Source organism: Cheilinus undulatus, linkage group 11 (genome assembly GCF_018320785.1).
Source record: "Cheilinus undulatus linkage group 11, ASM1832078v1, whole genome shotgun sequence".
NCBI lineage: Eukaryota > Metazoa > Chordata > Actinopteri > Labriformes > Labridae > Cheilinus > Cheilinus undulatus.
In genome coordinates, this window is record NC_054875.1 from 47,853,416 (window position 1) to 47,874,954 (window position 21,539).

Consider the following 21,539-nt stretch of genomic DNA (forward strand, 5'->3'; position numbering starts at 1 on the left):
TATCTCTTTACATTAAAGATTTTAGCACCAAAACATGAAAACACACTGTACAGCTGAAATAATAGGCCCTCATAATTTTATAAAAGATACAAATTGAGGGGATTTCTAAGTTAGAAAAATGTAAATATTCCAAATTTCACAATGATGCTGATTTACTGCCCCGTATTACCGACTGACCTGACTGATAATTCTTAAAACATTATTTTTGTTTTTATGCTGAATTATTTTGCGGCTTTTACATTTTTCTTTTATCATGTTAATAGATTTGTCACAATACCAGAGTTTTAAACATGGACATGGTAAGAGAAATTATTTATTTTCCTTTATTTAAAAAAACAAACAAAAAACAAAACAAAACAAAAAAACTCATTGGGTTTTTGTGCACTTGGGACGGTGACAATAAGTGTCCTGAAATTCAGATAGATTCTTTTCTCTCTCTCCATGTCTTATTAAATGTATACAGTTTTATTCATTTTGGTACAAAAAAGTGTTAAAGTATTTGCCATCAGGTGCATTAAAAAATAGAATATCATGCATCAGTTCATTTTTTCCCCTGTAATTTAATTCAGCAAGTAAAACTCCCATAAATGTTAGATCCACCTCATACAAAGTAAAATAATTCGAGCCTTTTTTATTTTAATCTTGACGATTATGGCTTACAGCTCACGGCTAGAGTAATTCACGTGGGTAGGGATAAAAAACAAACTTTTCAATGACATTCTATCTTTTTTAGATGCACCTGTATGTAAATTATCTTTCCTCTCTGCTTGGAATGTTTTTCTGTTCTCCCTTCTGACTGCTGGCGGCGCTGTGGCTCTGTAGCCTCCTGTATCGCGGAACAATATGTTCCACCAACGAAGAAGTCACGCTGGTTCCTCACAACAGAGATCGTCTATAATTAAGAAAATGGATCACAGCGACACTCAAGGTTTGTTTTGGCTGAACTCTGCGCGTTTGGAACCTAATTATCGGAAAAAAAGTTCATTTCAGCAGTAAGGTGACGACTTCTAGTTTGATGACGAAGTGTTTAAAAGAATGCAGACTCAAAGTGTAACGTTTAACTGTCTGACAAAAGTCTCTTTATTCCCCTAAAACACGTCTCATTCATATTATTTGTAGAAATACATTTTTAAGCAGTTGTATCAAATACATCCCAGAAGTGAAGGTAACTAAAAATATTGTATGAACATAACACCAATCAGGGACTGCAATGGCACTGTAATTATACGCCTAAGTAAGGAGTTGCACCCCTTCTTAGCATTTTTGAGGTCAGGGACTGATGTTAGACAAGTTCTTCCACGATTAATGAATCACAAATGTTGTAATTAATTAAGCTATATTAATTTAAAAAATGATTGACAACACTAATTTAAATTGAAGTACAAAAATGCACTAATGTTGTGATCTGGGGTTGCAGATAATATTTCACTGAAATAGAATAATATAAGTTAACGTTTCTTGTTGGTGATACGTTTTGAAATTTGTCTGTGAAAAGTAATATCAACCATTAAAAGCGTCGGCGATACCTCCGGTCTTCAGCAGCAGAGTGAGACCTCCTCCTCACAGTTTCCCCTCTCTGACTTAGGAAACGTGGCCTTACCGACTGTCGGCAGCAGCAGCGGTCCTGTTTGTTGTAGATGAATGAGAAACACTCACCTTCAGCCTCCACGCGTCTGTCAGCCTCCATCTCACCTCCAGCACTGCCAGCGGTCCCCTGAAGCCCTGAAGTCTCTGAAGAACCATGTCTGAGGCTGAACAGCTCCCGGCCTCGGCCCCGGAGGCCGCCGCCGCTGCTGTCCTGGAAGCCCTGAACGCCACGGACTCCAACGGGACCGAGGCGATCAACGCTACGGCGAAATTCGTGGCCACGCCGGAGGGTACCGCGCTGGCATACGGTAGCCTGGTGTGCATGGCGCTGCTGCCCATCTTCTTTGGAGCCCTGAGGTCCGTGAGCTGCTCCAAATCTAAGGTAACTTCAAGCCTTTTCGGAGTTAGCGTCTGCGGGTGTTTTGGTGTAGCCTGTGACCGTGTTAACTTGTGACTTTAAGCCGATGGAGATGTTGCAGTTTTTTGAAACAGTAAAAAATAAAATAATAAATAACTGCCATCATCGTGAATATGTCTTAGTCATTTTGTTATCATAATGAAATAGTGTGTTTCTAATAATAGTATCTTCAGGTTAATTTGTAAAATGAATGACACCTGTTCGTTCAGGAAGTCGTCCACTTTAATTAACTTCTTCTTCCTTTTTTAAATCAAAAGTCACACATTTTGTGTTATTATTGAAAACATTTTTTATTGTCAAAATAAACATTTTATGGACGAACCACTGACGCATCCGGCTGAAGACCACCAATTAACACGGTCACTCTTTACACCGTGACATCATGTAGCGACTTCAGCTAACGGCTGGCTAACGGCTCTCCAGGTGATTCTCAACGTCATAAATAACATCGGTCCGTCACTTTAAACAAATAAGAGATGTTTATACGAGTCAATCTGTAAATATATGTTGAATTTATTCTAAAAAGTTTTAAAATTGAACAGTTTCTTTCACGAAATGAACCAAAGTAACGCCACAGCTGTTTGGAAATTTAACCGTTATTTTCAGTTGAAGACTAGCAGTCAAGCTAGGTCTTATCTCCACTTGTTGCTCGTTTTTAAATGACAGCTTCATTGTTTGTGAGTTTATTGGGGGTTTATTATATATCTAACAGTGTTTGTAGTGCTGGTGTTCACTGACGGTCACTGCTGGAAGGATGCCAGTCTACTCTTTGTTTACACTCCTGTGCCAACTGTTGGCAACCTTTAACCTGGCTCCCATCCTGGGGGAAAGGTGGGAAATCAGACCGACAGAGGGGGAACTACGTGAACAAATACCAGTCAGCAGATTCAAACGGATGTTACCTCAAAGATGAGGCTTAAACAGAATCTAGAGGAGGAGGAGGTAAAAGTAAATCCACGTGAGTTAAACTGACAGTGACGTGTACTTGAGGGCTTTATTTGCGCTCATTTTGGGTTTTGTTTGCACATGCGCAGTGGAATCAGCTTTAGGTAGCGGAACAAGCTCCCTGCAGAGAGGTGATGAAGATCAGCTCAGAGAGGGGATTACAGGTGGGCAGATTGAAAGTACATCTGCAGGTTTAGGTACCATTTTCAAGTCGGTTTCCCCTTTTTACCTACATGTACTGCAAAATAAAATGTTAAGACACAGTTACTTTAACAAGCAGAAGCATTCATTAATGAATGAACATATTATTCCGCCAATAATTATGAAATGAAGTTTGTTTTACATAGAATAATAGGAAGGAATTCCCTGTTTTGTCATGGAGATGCTTTTAATGGAAAGGCTGATGAACTTTTAAGCAGGTAAACTTTGTGGGGTACTGGTTAGGTTGGAATGGCAGCTGGGGCTGGACTGGCTTGCATGCAAAAAGGCAAGGGTGGAATGTTTTATAAGCATCAAAAAATGACATCGTCTCACTAAAGCTTATCAAAGACTTTAAAGGATGAAATCATCAAAGGCAGAGGATGGAATGTTGGTGAAGATGGAGCCTTTTTTCCCTCCATTTCTGCCAAATAGTGGGCCATGGTTGGCAACATTCCCAAATGTTGGCAACAAAGGACAGTTGACACAGGGGGAAAGATTGTTAGTACACATGTATGAGGCCGAGTAGTGATGTGTCATTTACAATGAGTTGGCTCTTAGATGAATGACAAGAGCTGGCTCCTGTTTGAGAGCCAGTTTCCTTTCTTCAATTTCTGTTATTTAATCCACTTCAAGGGTGTTTTCACACCTGAAAGTTCGGACCAAGGTCCGTACCAAGGTCCATGTTTTGGTTACATTGTCTAGCTACATTTGGTTTGGTCTGTTTGGGTTTCACACTGTCATTATTGCAAACGGACTAACAGACTTTACATAACGCACCTACGTGATATCGTCATCAACTTCGTGATTTGCGTGTCTCTGTAGTTTACATTGATTGGCCATTTGGCCGGCGGGCGTCTGACGTTAACACGTTGAATAATGTGAGTCTTGAATGTTGTTAACAATGAATGAAATCATCATTTCTACCATCATATTATTGTTGGTTTTCTACTACCAAAAGCGACAACTTGAAGAGCTGTACATAAGGCTGGCCCGAATTCGTCTTATGAGTTTAATCATTAGACGACAACTTTATTGTCGTCAACAGGAAAGGAGAATGAAAGTATGCAATCCTGACACGGACTCGGGAGAGAAGGTATGTGTTGTAAAACTCTTGAAAAGATGAGCTGTCAATAGTGAGGTAGAACTTTATCTATAATTTTATGAAATTTTCTGTGCTTGGACAATCTCCGTTTAACATAATAATGGACACTTCTACTCCTCGTGTAACGTAGAGCAGCTACCGTAAGCCCACCCTGTCCAGGCTGCTGCTTAATTTCAGTAGTTTGTGATTGTTGTGGGCTCTTCCACGGCTCATTTTGTTTTGGTGATGGATTCTCTTTGCCGGTAGTCATGTCGTAACTTCCTGTCATTGATATGAAGGTCCAAACCTTTCAAAATAATGCTTTCACACTGGGCATGAACCAGACCGTGGTTCTGTTTGGTCCAGACCGAGACCACCTCTTTTGGTTGGACCAAGGTTCGGCTGTTTGGTCCGGACCACGGTCCAGGGGAGGTTTCACACCTATCAATTTGGTTCGGACCAAACAGAAAAGTCAGAAAGTCTGGACCAAACGATGTAGGTGTGAAAGCCCCCTAAAACAGCCAAACTGGTACTAAAGGAAGGGTCATTTGGGAGCAGTTTCTCTTTGAGCTTTTTAGATTTTTTTTTGGCTGAATGGGTCACTTCCTTTGGTGCTCTGGAACCTGGTTTCAATCTTCATTTAAGGCAGGGGTGTCCAAACTATGGCCTGGGGGCCAAATGCAGCCCTTTGTACATTTTTAATTGGCCCGCAGCAAACTCCAAATAAAAAATGGCCCACATTACAACATGAAGCTTGTGCTTGACTATATTTTATCTGTGTTTTCTTAGTGACAGACGAGAATATTTTTGTGTCACCTTGGGGGCTCGTCCGGAAGGTAACACAAAACTATACTCGTCTGCCAATAAGAAAACGCAAATAAATTATAGTTTGTGAAGATGGTATAAATTACCTACTGTGCTAATTCTGTAAACAAACATTTTGATATGACAATTTATTGACGTGCATCTTTCTGTGACTTAAAATCTTTACCTAAATTGGATTGGATTGACTAGCCTTGATATCATAAAGGAGAGGAATTTGAAAGTGGCCCCACTATCCTTCAGATTTTTTTATGTGGCCCTCAGTGGAATAAGTTTGGACACCCGTGATTTTATGGAAACATACAATACTTGGTGACTGCAAACAAGAGTGTCTAAAGGAGCCAAATATGCCAATTTTTCCTTTGTTACAACTGAGTTATCTTTGGGTTTTGGACAAAACAAGACATTTCATAAAATCCTCTGGAATTTAGGACACTCTCACAGAGACTTTCCTCCATATTTGACATTTAATTAATAAAAAAAACCTTAGAAAATAGTTTACAGACTTACTGATTATAAGAAACACTTGCAGACTTATTAGGATGCAAAAGAACAGCATAGTTCTATTCAAATAAAATTATCTGTTGTAACCATGAAAAGGAAGAAGTCCTGGCACTGATCCAGAGGTATTTCATGCTCTTACCTACCAACATAACTGTAGAATCAAACTTCAGCACATGGTCTTATTTTCTCAAAAACATTGGCGATATTTCTGCACTGAAACGTTGCATATCAAGGTACGAGACAATCGTGCCTGATGTGAAAAACGAACCATAAAACAAACAGAGCAGAGGACAAACAGGATGAACAGATGACGTCTTGGGTGTTGTCTCGATGGTTTCCATTTGAGTCGAGCTCCTGAACTTCTTTGCATGTCGTCCTTCCTCTCTCCTCCTCTTCCTCCTCTCTCCATCTGCCTGCCTGTCTCTGTCTTCTGTTGACCTGATTTATTAGGAGATAAATTAACAGAAAATAATTAATCCATTAAACCTGTGATCCTTTTGTAATTTATAAGTAATAATCTGTTTTTTCCGGCTGATTTGATTTTAGCTTCATGCTTCCAGTCCTCCTCTTTGCTGCAGATCTGATCCCTCTCTCTCTTTCTCCCTCTCTCCCCCTGTCCGTCCGTCCATCCATTCTGTCCGTCTCTTTTGTCTTTTTGTCTCTGTGTCTGTAGGAGCTTGGAGAAAATGGTTACGATTCTGGGTTCAGAGTGAGTATGAGAGCTGCTATTTTTACCATAATGTCTGAAATGAACATGTTCAGGTGGTGTTGGACCAGGAGAGAACTGTTGACCTGTATCACCCTGTTTACATTTGCATTAACAATGTGGTCATTCAGATACCAAGTTAACTCCAGTTCCGTCCGCGCATGCATACTCTGCACTCCCAACTCACGGTCCCTCCGGTCCCTCCTTTTATTCTAACAGCTGCCCAAACATCATTTCTGTGGCTCTCTTACCATGGCTTGTATCCCTACATGAAGCTGCTGCTAAGAATGAATAGGAGCCAGTAAGCTACGAGCTAAGAGGCTAGTTGTGCCTCTCCTCTTTAACTGCTTTTCTCCCTCATAATGTCATATACATGTTTTTAAAGCACATGTTGATATACTATTTAGCCAGTAAATCTTATGGGGTAGTGTTTAGATTGGAATGGCAACTGAGGGCCTTGAATGGCCTGCATGCAAAAGGCAAGGCTAGAATGTTTTATAAGCTTCTATGGATGACATATTTCAAAAGACTCTAAGGGATGATATCAAAGGCAAAAGACGGAATTTTCATGAAGGTGGGAATGTTGTTGGGGGGATTATTTCCTCCCTTTTGCCAAACTGTAGGTTATAGTTGGTAACTTTAGGAAATGTGGGTGGTAGGGATGTTCACGGTTACTTGATTAACTGGTTAAATCGGTATCAAATTAGCCTGTGTAAGATGTACAAGTTGACTAACTGCCTCATAGTTTTCTTTTTATATCGGCTAAATCCTGGCCCGAGATCCTGGTCAGATGCTCTTTCAAAAGTGTAATGAAGCTCAGCACCACTAGTCACTTCTGTAGCTTCAGTTAATGACCGCAGCACTCCTGTCGGAGTTTTCCCCCAGTGCTTGGCCAGACATAAACAGGAGTAGCTTAGTGGTTAGTCATAGGAACAGCGGGATATAGGGCTGGGTGATTTGGGAAAATAATCTAATTGCGATTTTTTTTTCCCAAATATTGCAATTGCGATTTGATATGCGATTTTTTCTGAAGTTCCTCATGTTATGTATTTTCCAAGAAACTCACACAATAAATAATTCTATATTATTACCAACACAATATTAGATAAAACAAGGGCTAAAGAGTTTTGAAAAAGTGTGTAATTTTGATGATTTTGACTCGTATTGCAAATCAGACATGAATTCTTGTATTAAAGGGAGGGATCATTTTGATGCCATTCTCATATTCAATAAGAAAAACCTACAAAACTGAAGAAAGTAGGATTTTTTGGAGACTATTTTTTTAAAAATGGCATTTAAATGACTGCATGATATGTAATGCATAACATCTCTGCTGCAAAAAAGGTTTTAGACTGGTATTTTGGTGCAAATTTCAGGTCAAGAAATATTGCGTCTTTTGCTGTTTAAAAATTGCAGTGGCCCATATTGCAATTTAATCTAATTTGCAACTAATTGTCCAGCCCTAGCAGGATATGAACATTGAAATAAAGTGGTATGCAGACTGTGATGAGTAACCACATTAATCTTGATATTAATCTGCAACAAGGAATGAGGGCTGGTGGAGCTAGCTGCTAATTTCAGCCACACTCTACATGGCATATGGGGCTAAAATACCTACTGATACAGAGACCCAGTGATGAATCTGACTGTTTTCTGAGCATTTTCTCCACTTTAGATGAGTTGGTTAAATGCAGTTTAAATGGGCATAAAGCTGTACAGAGAAAATCTAGATGCCTATGAACTCGCTAAGTGGGGAAAGTCAACAGAAGAGAATTATTGATATAAGTGGGATCTAATAATGATGAAAGGATTAAGTATGCTGATTTTTTTAAAAACTTGTTAGCCACAAGTTAAGAGGTTAGCTGTGCTTTTTTAACAGCTTTTCTCCCTCACGCTGTCTAACATGCTTTTCAAAGATATACTATTTGGACAGTAAACCTTGTGAGGCACTGGTTAGATTTGAATAATGACTCAAAACAACAAGTTCTGATGGAGTCATGGTGTGTCGCTTATGGAGCTGATCATCAGCGGAGCTAGGGGGTGGCTACAGGGGCTTAAGCCTCGGATGTTTTCATTAAAGCCCGAACCTTTTTGGTCTCAGAGGGACTCGCTCCTCCGTTAAGTTATTGATTGTGCATGAATTGGGGATGAAGTGAGCGCTCTTCTCATCAATATGCAATCTTCGGTAAAAGCCGAGGTTGCGCTGATGAAACCAAAGTTGAATGAAGAAACGTTCAGCATAGAGGACAGCAGATGGTCAGAATACAGGTAAAGTTTCTGAAGTCTGGTTTAGTAGACAGCCAACATACAGCACGTTCATTCAGCCTGAGCTCACAGCTCATTCACGTTTGTCTGCTTGTGTCTGTCTCCCCACTCTGATTAAAGCTAAAACACAGACACGGCCGTCACATGAACCAGTTCGATTATAGAGCTATAACTGAGAAAATAAATATGCATCCTCCATGTTCCTGACAGAACTCCTTTCTTAAAGTTTTCGTTCGAGTTCTGAACATGTTTGATAAACAGTGATCTGATCCTGTTAGCTGAGAGTCTGCGCAGTGATGCTGGTGACCCTGGGTCAGTCTGTCACACACACACTGAGCACAGCAGAGATGTTAAATACAGTCTCACTCATTTATTTGGAGAAAAATCTCTCTCAAAAAAAAAAAATTAAAAGATAAATTTATTATAATTTAGAACCAAACTCTTAGCATATACTTTAACATTTGGTTAAAGCTGTGTTTAAAATGCTGCAGTCAGACATGAACCATATAGAATAAAGGTTGATCTAAAAGAGGGGAGATTAAACTTCTACTCATGATTTAGCCTGGGTCGACTCTTTACTGTGTTTCTGCTGAAGTGTGAGCTGACTGTAGACTGGAGAGGTTCAAATCAGATAGGAAACACTAACTCTTTTATTCTTTAAAATATTGGCTATTATGAAAGTCTGACAGAATTTCATTTCTAATTTATCTGGGATCTTCATGTTCTTCTATACAGATAAATATTGTGTGGCTTTTAGACTCTAGAAGATGGTTTGATTTTGTGTTAGGATGATTTAGTCTGACCTTGTTGACTCCATCATGTGGAAACAATTAACTTGAGAATTTTTCTGCAATTCATAGCTAATTTAGCCACTTAATTTTTAGTAAAAAAAAAAAAGAAAAAAAAAAGTGCAAAACACACCGAAATATGGGAAATCAAGCTTTTGAAACTCAAAGATTTTTGGGGGAGGAACGCCAGACCCCCCACATGTCTTAAGTAAATATACATGCCTCACTAACTACTGTACATGTGATTTACTCTTTGGTAGTTTTAAGTTGACTGGAGAATGCCTCCAGACCCCCTAGCCTTGGGCTAAGCCCCTAATGTTGGCAACACCTAGCTCCGCCCCTTGAGCTGATTCTAAGAGGCTTTTGTGAACAACCTGTTTGCAAGGCGGGTTCCCTTTTTCCCCCTTTTGTTTTTGTTTTCAAGATACAAAAAATGCAAATGCAAAAAGAGCCACTCTGGAGCTGAACGACCAGCTCTTATTACTCTCTGAAAAGACTGAAATTCCCATCACTCTGAGCGAGGCTGGATGGACATCAATAAAGTGGACTGCCACCAATAGCATCAGTTAATGTGGCGGTCTTTAGTGCATGCCAGTGCTACCAGTCCAGTCCACATGAAGACATCCCAGACCATTTCTGTATGCAGTCTAAGCTATCAGATATCAAACCGTTTTCAGTACACATTGATGTGAATCCACAAAAAACATCAAGGATTACCATTTGGTATCTGAATGTCCAGACAGATATGAAATCCTCTTAATGCGTTGTCTAAACGGGGCCTTTGTCTGTGCTCTCCCATGTTCTGTGTCCAGTGTGTAGTTGGGGTTAAATGACAGAAACACTGATTTATGATTGCAGCTCTGAATAGTTTAAATTCCTCGTCTTTTGTTGCAACACAAGATTCCTCTCCTCCCTCCTGTCCTTTCAGTCATTCCTCTCCTCTCCTGTCCTCTGTCCCACTTCCTGTCTCTGAGGAGTCGATGGAGGAGAATATAGATGGAGGCGACTCTCTGAGGGACTGCTGTCAGTCTGCTCGGGCCGTTCCATCTGTAACAGAAAGACGATAGGATCACACAAAGCTACGGTGACCTTAAAGTGCCAACACATGCAGCAACCAAAAGAAACAGGCTTCAGATGAAGCAATGCAAACTCAAAACTCAAAGATTAAATCCAAAACAAATACCAAATCTACAGCAAAATGATAAAAAATAGCAAGCGTAGCTGGCCTAAAGTCTAAGATGATGCTCTCAAATGTCTTGTTTACTCCACAACCCCAAAAAGTCCCTGCAGCTCCAGATTCTGGTAAAATCCAACAGTTTCTCATGTTTTCATTTAACTCTTCTAAAGCAGTTTTACTTCATCAGAAACATAAAATTCTGATGGATTTAGTGAGCTGTGCGCATTCAAAGATGACTGAAGTTTGACTTATAAACACACCATCCTTTGCTAAAAATGAATTCTGAGTTAGACTGCCCCTCTAAATGTGCCTTTTTTCCGTTTCTCCTCCTCTCTCTCCCAGAATGGATCAGACATGCCAGAGACCATCACCAGTCGGGACGCCGCCAGGTTCCCCATCATTGCCAGCTGTACTCTGTTTGGGCTCTACCTCTTCTTTAAGGTAACGGCAGCTTTTTAGAACTGTTTACTCAGAGAAAGTTTAGAGTAATGCAACTCCAGTTTAAGCTCATCTGTGTTTCTGATGCAGGTATTTTCTCAAGAGTACATTAACCTGCTGCTATCAGTGTATTTCTTCGGTCTGGGCGTCCTCGCTCTGTCTCACACCATGAGGTAAAGAAACATGCTGCTGCTTCAAACTTAAGCTCATAAGTTAGGCTGCTTTCACTTCTATAGCTCATTTACTCTATTCCAATTCAGAAACTATTTTTTCTAGGCTTTTCTGTGTTCACACTGAAGTATTGTAAAGTGAACCAAAGCATGCATCGACAGTACCATTAGTATTACATCTCTCTATACTGAGATTCTTCATTTTTTGGTTTTATTAGTTGTTTTGGGGTTCGAGCAGAAATCATCTTTAATCTGATCACTGTCACTTTGACTCGAGACTAAAAGGAGCCAAAGAGGGAACGCCCCTTCGTTAGGAGTGAAAGCAGCCGTCAGTTTATAGATTTTGTAGCTTTTAATTTTTCCTCTGTTTCTTTTCTCAGCCCTCTGATGTCCAAAGTCTTTCCTGCTTCTTTCCCAAACAAACAGTACCAGCTGCTCTTCACACAGGGCTCCGGAGAGTCCAAAGAAGGTGAGACACACCGCACAACGCCACGGTGACCAGACCGCTGATTCAGCTGTAGTTAGTCCACACCAGAACAAACTAAATCTCTGCTGTGAGGATGGCTTTCAACACCAGTGAAGAAATCATCCCAAGAAACAATCCACACCCCAATAAATACACCTGAGACACACCTTACATGTGAACATGCGGTCTGCATCACACAAATACAACATCTGGAGAAGAGTCTGAGACAGAGAGAGCTTTCCCTTCTCCTTGCTCTTCACTGTTGTGAAAAAAAATCTGACATCTTTTTGTTCCCACTGATCATTAAAGTCGTGGAGATATGATCAATTTCAAACAGCAGGATTAAGAGGATAAAACATCAATATGCAGTGTTTTTAAACAATTTACACAATTTGTTAGTGTTTTACTGCAATTTTTGGTATCAAAAATGTACATAAATTACTCGTTATTGGTTGCCTGGTATGTCCTTTTTGTTGCCTTTGCATTAAACATTGATATTTGATTTTTAATAGAATAATATGGTAACATCAACATCTGCTATCCTGACAATGCTGCTGTTGAAAAATGTTCCCTGTTTCAAGGGGAATCAAATAATTTAAAAACTACTAACTACCTCAATTAGAAATATTACATAGAAATAAAAATATTCATTCTAATAATTTGATTGTGTTGAGGGAAAACATTAACAGGACAGAGAAAATAGCATTTTGTGGTTTGTTTAAATTCTCTTTTTTTCCTTTTATTCATACTTTCACAGAGTTTAACCTGAGAACTTCTTCTTTCTGCAGAAATCGTGAACTACGAGTTTGACACAAAGAATCTGGTGTGCCTGCTCATCAGCAGCGTGGTGGGAGTCTGGTACCTGCTCAAAAAGGTAAACAACCAAAAGATGTTCCACATAAGGTTAAAAGAAAAAAAATTAAAAGATATTAATATGACTTTATAACCTCTTCATAGTGTGGATTATTTAAATTTAACATGACAGCACTGGGTAGCCAATGACCTGTCTGTATTTTATGACATCACAGCACTGGATAGCCAATAACCTTTTTGGATTGGCGTTCGCTCTGAACGGAGTGGAGCTGCTCCACCTGAACAACGTCAGTACCGGCTGCATCCTGCTGGGGGGGCTGTTCGTCTACGACGTCTTCTGGGTGAGATTTTACAACGTTAACTTTACAGATGTGCTTGTCCGAAGCGACTCACGTCTGGGACAGATGTTCCTGGCATTAAAGATCTTGCCCAAGGGCCCAGACTGGATACTCTAGCTCTGACTGGGATTTGAACCCCCAACCACCACAGTCAACAATGTAAACTACTGAGCTATTTAGCTGCTTTAAACAATTTTAAGGACCAGTGGGTCTTAGAAGGTGGGTCTTGGGGTGAGCCCAGATGTGTCCTTTGAACAACCACACGTTATTACTGCAACTATAAAACTACAGATACTGTAATGTGTTAAAGGGGCTGCTCTGCATGGATGTGAATATGGAGTGCCTTCAGATTTGGCTACAGTGCCTTAAAAAAATTATTCACCCCACTTAGATGTTTTACCCTTCATTGGTTTTCTGGATTACAAAAGTCAGTATGATTTGGCTTTTTTGACAAAAAATAAAACCCCTCTTTAATGTCAAACTGGAAACAGATTTCTACAAAGTGATGTCAATTAAATAAAAATCTGTAATATAAAATAAGTGACTGCATAAATATTCTCCACCTTCTAGTCAGTATTTAGTAGAGTCACCTTTGGCTGCAGTCACAGCTCTGAGTCTGTGTGGATAGGTCTCAGTCGGGCTCAAACATCTGGACTCTGAAATTTTACTCAATTTTTCTTTGCTAAACTGCTCAAGCTCTGTCAGGTTGTACATGGTCCAAGCAAATTTATATTGGATTGAGGTCTGAGCTTTGACTCGGCCACTCCAGAACATTCCCCTTGTTGTCTTTAAACCATTTTTGTGTAGCTTTCTCTGGATGCTTTGGGTCATTGTCTTACTAGAAAAGAAATCTTCTCCAGAGCTGTAGTTCTCTGTCAGACTTGATAAGATTGTCCTCCAGGATTTTCCTATATTTTGCTGCTGAGAAGCATCCACACAGCATGATGCTGCACCCATCGTGCTCCACAGTGGGGATGGTGTGTTTGTGGTGATGTCAGTGTTTAGTCTCATCAGACCAAAGAACTTTCTTCCTCTTGACCATAGAGTCTCCTACATGCCTTTTGGTGAACTCTAGTCCAGATTGAATCTGAGTTTTCTTCAACAGTGGCTTTCTCTTTGCCACTCTCCCATAAAGCTCTGACTGGTGAAGAACCCGGCCAACAGTTGTTGTCTGCAGAGTCTCTCCCTCTCAGCTGCTGACATTACTTATATTAGTAGAAATCTGTTCTCACTTTGACCTTAAAGATTTTTTTGTCAAAAAATCCAAATAAAAACTTTTCCTTTAATAATCCAGCAGCTCCTGAACACAATCCTTGCATCTGCACAGACATTCACCTTCGATCTGTTTTATTAACCCTTTCTCTCTCTCCAGGTGTTTGGGACCAACGTCATGGTGACAGTTGCCAAGTCCTTTGAAGCACCAATCAAACGTGAGTATTAGAGTCACCTTAGGGTAGGTGTTTATTTTCCAGTATCTTCAATTTATAGCAGTGATACTCAACACCTGGCTCTAGAGCCACATGTGGCTCTTTTATGTCTTAATTTAAAATATTATCCCCCCAGAAAACCTTAAAACAGTGAAACTTTGACCTCAGAAATTATCCATTCCAAGTCACATTGCAACCACATATTTTTGTCTGTATATCTTCTTTGCCCTGATTTAAAATGTTCTGCACTTCTCCCCATTTTGTTGCCACTCTTAATCAATTTTACTGCTTTAAGCCCGCCTTTGCCACTTTTTTTGCCACTTTTTGCCCATGTTTGCCACTTTAATCCCGTTTGTGCCCTTTTCACCAGTTTTATCGTGATTTCCTGCAATTTCCCCCTTTTTTTGCTACTTACCACCCTTTTAGGCAGCCTTTTGCCATTAAATGCCACATTTTTCCTTATTTTTGCCACTTTGTGCTACTTTTTGCCCATTTTCCCATCTTTTTGCCTGTTTAAGTCACTTTCCACTCATTTTTCCATTTTTTACTGCTTTTTGACCATTTTTGCCACTTGGTTCTTGCAAAGGTATTTTTCAAGAATTTGGCTCTTTGGTTTAGCAGGGTTTAGTAATGCTGATTTATAGTTTTATTCTCTCTCTCTCTCTCTCTCTCTCTCTTTCACAGTGGTGTTTCCTCAGGATTTGTTGGAGAAAGGTCTTGAAGCGAGTAACTTCGCCATGTTGGGTTTGGGGGACATTGTTATCCCGGGGATCTTCATCGCCCTGCTGCTGCGTTTCGACGTCAGGTAACCTCAGCTCCTGAGACTCTTCTCTCCTCTCCTCTTTTGTTTGGATTATTGACGTTTTTGTTTTTTAAGTTTAGTGAAATGATCCTTTTTCCTTCATGCAGTTTAAAGAAGAACAGCAGGACGTATTTCTACTCGAGTTTCCTGGCCTACATCTTCGGGCTTGGCCTCACAATCTTCATCATGCACACCTTTAAACATGCACAGGTTCGACACACTAAAGTTCCTCACAGAACCGAGCTCTTAAGAAGCTCTTCATTTTTATTTGGCTAAATGTTGGATATTTCCTCATCACTCAGCTTTTCTTTAAACGTTATTCTCTTCCACCCCTGCCTTAATAAAACCTCTCTTTGTTCGTCTGCAGCCCGCTCTGCTCTACCTGGTCCCGGCCTGCGTCGGCTTCCCCGTCATCGTAGCGCTGTTCAAAGGAGAGCTCACAGAGATGTTCAGGTGAGTTACCGTCCTCGTGGTCATGGGTTTGTTCACAGGTGTGTTCAGCGTCTATGCATCTTTAAGGTTGAAAGCAAAGATGGTGGAATATTTGAACAGATGCAGAACGAATCGAAGAAGAGACAGAACAATGAGTGGATGAAGCTGCTCAGATTGTCTTTGAGGACGACAAGGGGTAGAACGTTTTCATCGCTGCATCTCAGGGAGTTTTAAATGTTCTGTGTCTGACATCTCCTTCCCACCACTGCTCACTTCTTCATCCAGGCCTCATCAGTTTGTTTCCCACTGTGACAGGAATTTACATTCATGCAAAATACACAGGTGCAGTTTTCCTCTCTTTGTGTCTTCCACGTCCTGGTTTTTAGCGTAAATCTGTTATGTTAGATGTTGCTATCTCTGGGCAGAGAACGGGTCATGTGGCTGCACGCTATCTGAAGTTTATAAAATGTTTGTGCTGAAGCAGAAACCTTGAGCATCTCTGCAGACTTCCTGACAACTCTGTAATGTTGCTCCATCTTGCAAGGATAAAAACCTCAAGAAACTTGGAGGATTCAAGAATCCCGATTCCTCTTAAGATCATACATTCATACATTTTGCTTATCCCTCGTCCCCGCTTTTGCTCACCATTCTCATCGCCTCTTTTCCTCATCCTTCCTGTTGAACCAGATTTGTTAGAGTTCTATAAACGCTTTTTAAATTCAGAGATTTAAGATAAAAACTTACTTTCTCTCTCTCTCTGTCGTTTCTTCTTCTCTTTCTTGCCCCTCTTTTTCTTTCATTTATCACCTTTCTTTTCTTAATTTTCTCCTCCACGTCTCCTCCTACCTGTCCATTCTTTCCTCCCCCGTCTCCCCCGTGGTTAGCTATGAGTCTTCAGAGGAAGTCCTCCCTTGCTCTCCCAGGCTCACCTCTTTCCCCACCGTCAGCGGCTCGCCCGCCAGCCTGGCTAGCTCCATGGATGCCGTCTCTATGGCAAAGGGCTCCTCCCCCCGTCACAGGCGCTTACAGCCCACCTCCATGTAGAGGCCCCGCCCACTTTCTCTTATCTCCCCTCTCTTCTGTCTCACCTAGGCAGGTAACCAGCCCCTTACTAAGAACAGTTCTGACATTCGTCCAGCATCTGTCTGTTGATGTCTTTACCTCATAAACTACATCAATCACTCCATCTACAATCTGTGACACAAACACATTATTTCTGAATATTTAGAGAGGCTTTAAAATGGTGTAAACTATGAATACATGGTAGTGGAGATGAACCGGGGTGAGTCTGGGTGACAGAACAGGCAGCCAGTGTCAGAATATTCATGGTCCATCAGCGTTAACACATGAATGAGGTACAGCAACAGAACGGCACCTCACTGCAGCAGTCTTAGATGTAACATGTCCTGTGTCTGTCCTGTCCACAATGTCCTGTATTGGCGCTATAAACATGAAGGATTTCTGTGTTGGTGTTTCTCAAGCGGGACACTGAGTTACAGTGCTGTGAAAAAGTAATTTTGGAAAGCTGAGTTTCACTATTCACACCCAGGCCTGATTACTGCCAGACCTGTTGAATCAGTCTGACAAAGTGAAGCAGGCTCAAAGATCTCCAACCCATCATGGAACCATCTAAAGAAACTCAAGACCAGCTGAGAAACAAAGTCATTAACATTTGTCAGTCTGGAAAGGATTACAAAGACATTTCTAAGGCCTTCGGATCCGGCCCACCACATTGAGAGCCATTACCCACAAATGGAGAAAACTTAAAATGGTGGTGAATCTTCCCAGGAGTGGCTGACCAACCAAACGATTCCAAGAGCACATCAGGACTCATCCAGGCGGTCACAAAGAACCCAGAACAACATCTAAAGATCCTCAAAAGGAACTGATGGAATGTTAATAGGCTTGATACCATCATCTTCAATGGCAGTGGATGGAATGTTGGTGAAGCTGGCAATGTTCTGACTCTTTTCTTTCTTTTTTTTCCCAAATAGTACGCATTAATTAGTAACTTTTGAAAAGTGAGTGGAACTGGCAAGAAGTGAGGGAAAGTGGGCTTCACGCCTAAACCTAACCTCACCCTTCGAGATCTTATCAAACACCACACAACTGCTAATAAAATGCAATCATCGTTATGTTCAATGGTTGTGCAAGACATGTCTTAGGCCCTGTCCACATGGAGACGATAAATTGCTGTTTTGATGGGATCGTTTCAGGAAATATCCACATAAGCATGAAACCACTGGAAACGACTGAAAACGCTGTAGAGCATATGCCAAGCCTGTACGTGGCGCTGTGTTGCTGCCACAGAAATGCACCAAAAGAGAAGAAGAACATCACAGAAAACTGACACAAACTTTCTTGTAGTTGCCCTTCTGGTTGTTCTCCGCTTTGGATTTAAGAACATATGGTGTGTGCGTTTGGCAGCGGTGGTAACGGAGCATCAGATTTTTCTGTAAAAGACATAACAAACTCAGTAGCTTCTGCAGCACAAACACAACCGTGTAGTCCACTTTCATTGTTTTGGCCGGACCCGCGCTGACGCCTTAAGGGAGCTACAATGTGTGTGATGTAATCTTTTCAAGAAAGATGCGGGTAGACGTCCACACAGAGACGAAACGGTAGTCGTTTACGGATTTATGCACTCTGGGACCCGTTTTCAAAAAGTATCGTTTACAGTCACCCAAAACACCGTTTCCGTGTGGATGAAACACTGATACGTTAAAAAAAACTTTTGCGTATACGCCTGAATTTGTCTCCATGTGTACGGGGCCTTATACAGCTCCTGACAGGCTACCACTGCTCCAAACTCAAAATTACAACTCTCCTGAAAACCCAACAATCTTCTAAATCCCCTCTCCCAAACCAACTAATATAACACCTACAATACAAAACTTCTTTTTGGACATCGGGTTTTGATCACATCCAGTGGGCCGACCTGATGGGGCAGAAACCCTCGCTTCTTGCCAGTTCCACCCACTTTTCAAAGGTTTCCAATAAAGGACGGTCAACATAAGGGAAAGATTGTTGGTAGTTTCAAGAGTGGGGAACCTTCCTAGGAGAGGCCAGCCTACCAAAAACACTCCAAGAGTGCATCCTTCCTTTTCTGCTAGGTTCAGATTCAGAAATGTGTCACTTTTGTCCTGTGAAAGAAAATGCTGTTTTGTGATGTAATTGGTGTTTTAAGACTCAGCTGATGGTGCTTTCTCTCCTCCTCTTCCTCTGCAGGTATGAGGAGTCTCCTCCTGAGGAGGCGGGGCCTAAAGAGGATCCATCAGAAACAGAGAAAAAGGACCAATAGCATCTGTCGCTGCCCCTCCTGTCTCCGCCCCCAAACACTTTTCATCCAGCCTGCTGCCACCACATTTCACCGAAGCCCCACCCTCCCCCACCTCGCCAGCTTCCTGTTTGTCGCTGGGGGAAATGGGGCTCATGTAGCCAAACGTGTTTGTCTCTGATAACCATGGGAACGGCCGCTGGTCTCCGTGGTAACGGCTGCTGTCGTGCTAGCGGTGGTGGTGCTTCTGATTAAAGGTTGTTTCGTTCCAACGTCTCAGACTCGGTGCCTACCATGACCCTCGCTCCATCTGAGAGCTGCTCACACACACGAACACGCACACGCCCTGACGCCGTTTTATCCGCTTTAATGATCACCGATCAACGGCTGAGCTGCGGTGTCATCAGGGTGGAGCTTCCTGTGTGTTGGCAGCTCGTTGGTGCCGATAGACCAGGAAACCGTGTTTGGTTTAGTCTTTAAACCGCCTTCTTTGTGAAGACATCACAGTAACGTCAGCCTTTCTGTCCTTTTTTATATTTCCTTCAGACCAAACGAAGAACCATTCCTCCCATCAATCCTTCGCTGTGGTTCTTTGTCTCCGTTTCTTCACTTCCTGGTTTATTTGGCGCCGGCCCGCCGCTTGCTCTGCCTTCTGCTTTCTCACATCAGCGACTTCTGTCAAGTTTTATTTAGTTTTGCATTTTTGTTGTAAAAGGCCAGAATATTAAGATGGAAACTAACGTCTTTTATTTCTGTGGTTATTTGTTGATTTGTTTGAGCTATTACGAGGGACACCGTCTCCTCAGCAGGAAGTAAACCTCATAACAGAAAATTCTAACAGTGCTTTTCCTTGGACATGGTTAAGTTTGAACATTTTAGAGGATGACCTCAGGTTGTTTAACTATCAGGCGCTGCACACCATGGGGCCTCTAGGCAAAACCTGTAAGCATCAACCACGGTACAGAAATTTTAATTTGTAAGGTACACCTCACCTTGAGACCTTAAAGTATGGAGATGTTCTTTAACTTTTATGATTGCTTAAAGCGAAATAGAGAAGGGCCTCATGTTGCTCTTTGCCTGGGGCCTCCTGCGGACCGAAACTGTTCAGGGAAAATGAAGACAAAAACTAAAACAAAAGCTTTGGTAGTGAACCAAAGGGGCTGCAAGTTCAGCTCCTCTCTGTCCTCATCCAGGTAGGTCATTACCTGTCCAGAACTGATTAAATCAGGTGAGCATTTATTTGTCCGGAGTTTATTAATCCAGGTCAAAATTAACCTGTCACGGGTGATCTAACCAGATGAGGGTTTACCTGTCCGGGATTGACTGAATCAGGTAAACGCCTTCTCGTCTGGGCTTGATTAAACCAGGTGAACATTTACCTGTTGGAGACTGATTAAACCAGGTGAAGTTTACCTGTCTAGGCTTGATTTAAGCATTAAAGCGTTTACCCATCCAGGGAATAATAAACCTGGTGAGCCGGTCTTGAGATTTAGTATTTACCTGTCTGTAGGAGGACTAATCCATGTCAGCGTTTACCTGTCTGGGCTTGATTAAACCAAGTGAACGTTTACCTGTCCGGAGTATAAAAAACACATCGGCACGCTTTGTTTTCGTCTTAAAATTCTGGCCTGAGAGGAGAAAAGGGAGGAGGAGGCAGGCAGACCTCCTCTGCTGAGCATTTCCAGTTGTCATTCTCACCTCTTATTGGTGGAGGCGGGGCTTTGTAGATCCTCGTCCAATAAAATGTGAGACAAGGAGGAGCGTTGAGTTTTTCTACAAGCATCTTCAGACTGACCTGATTGCAGGTTTTAATTTTAACCCTGTTTCTTTCTCTTTGGGGTTTCTGGCATAAAAATAAAGTTATGTTTTGTCTTCTTGTAGCCTCTGTATTCCATGAGAATTGCATAAATATCCAATTAAAGCAACGATGGTGTGGGAGAATCACCTCTGCACACAGTCAGCACTTCATCAGACTTCACAGGATGAAGTTTCCATAGGCTGAAAAAAAATCTAGTTTTTTTTTTTTTTAATAGTGTTTTAATTTGAGGTTGTGCCTGAATCAAACCAGTGCTCTCAGACCGTTGTTTCTCTGAGTTTTTGGATGCTTGTTAAAGACCCTCCACTCTGACTGGACGTATCCAGCCTCATTATTATTCTGGATGTTGTTGATGTTGATGCTATATTGAAAGATGCACAGTTTTGTATTTTGACTTGAAAAAACTATAAAAAAAATAGAAATATCATTCTCATTTTCAGCTCAGTGACGTTCAGTAGCTCTTCATCATTTTAAATATAAAGTACCTGAAATGTTTTATGTTTATTTCTCTTTATTTTTCTCTGGTTGCATTTGTGCAGGAGGTCGTTTCACGGCCCGGACTGTATCGATTTTATTTGCAATAAACTTTTTGGTGTTTCGATCACCGTATAAAGAAGCATAACTCTGACTCTGACTGGTTCTTTGTTTCTAATGTGGTTTTCATGTTTGTTAGAGAATATTTATTTATTATTCCTCAATCATGCATATCAACTGGTATTTTCATAAACAATAGAAAAACTGGCATTTCTATGAATATGTTATCCTATTTTGACTTCAACATTTAAGATCACTGTGTCTCTGACAGCAAACATTTAGAAGCTGTTTTTAAAAAATGCACACTTTATAAGTGTCTATTAGGGCGACATCTGGGTCCAGCATCTTGTTTTTGGGTGGTGTCTGTCCATTTGGGCCGTTTTAATGGGGCTGATCAACAACTACTTGTGATTTAAGTCCAGAATAGTTACATTATCATTATCATCTGGACTTAGAAAAGACATTTCTGTAAACTGGGCCATCTAACCACTGATTTCAGTTTTGTTTCTCATTAATTCATGACTTTATAGAG

At 41.1% G+C, this 21,539-nt stretch overlaps 1 protein-coding gene across 3 annotated transcripts; it reads left to right on the forward strand.

Annotated features, from left to right (window-relative positions):
- The first annotated feature begins 1,559 nt into the window (after window positions 1-1,559).
- hm13 (histocompatibility (minor) 13) lies at window positions 1,560-21,089 on the forward strand. Of its 3 annotated transcripts, XM_041799338.1 has the most exons (13): window positions 1,560-1,969; window positions 4,197-4,244; window positions 6,232-6,267; window positions 10,837-10,935; window positions 11,023-11,105; window positions 11,483-11,571; window positions 12,357-12,442; window positions 12,597-12,722; window positions 14,092-14,149; window positions 14,831-14,951; window positions 15,056-15,158; window positions 15,316-15,401; window positions 18,609-21,089. In XM_041799338.1, the coding sequence occupies exons 1-13, from the start codon at window positions 1,742-1,744 to the stop codon at window positions 18,679-18,681; spliced, it is 1,236 nt and encodes a 411-aa protein (XP_041655272.1). In that variant the 5' UTR covers window positions 1,560-1,741; the 3' UTR covers window positions 18,682-21,089. The 3 variants fall into 3 exon arrangements, with proteins under 3 accessions (XP_041655272.1, XP_041655273.1, XP_041655274.1); XM_041799339.1 differs by lacking the exon at window positions 4,197-4,244; XM_041799340.1 differs by lacking the exons at window positions 4,197-4,244; window positions 6,232-6,267.
- The last annotated feature ends 450 nt before the right edge of the window (window positions 21,090-21,539 follow it).

Excerpts from the sequence above, each read along its gene's own strand:
- hm13 (XM_041799338.1), top strand. The coding sequence starts at position 1,742 with ATGTCTGAGGCTGAACAGCTCCCGGCCTCGGCCCCGGAGGCCGCCGCC. Across the intron at positions 11,106-11,482 it reads GCTCTGTCTCACACCATGAG|CCCTCTGATGTCCAAAGTCT; the intron begins GTAAAGAAACAT and ends TTCTTTTCTCAG. Across the intron at positions 15,402-18,608 it reads GAGCTCACAGAGATGTTCAG|GTATGAGGAGTCTCCTCCTG; the intron begins GTGAGTTACCGT and ends CTTCCTCTGCAG.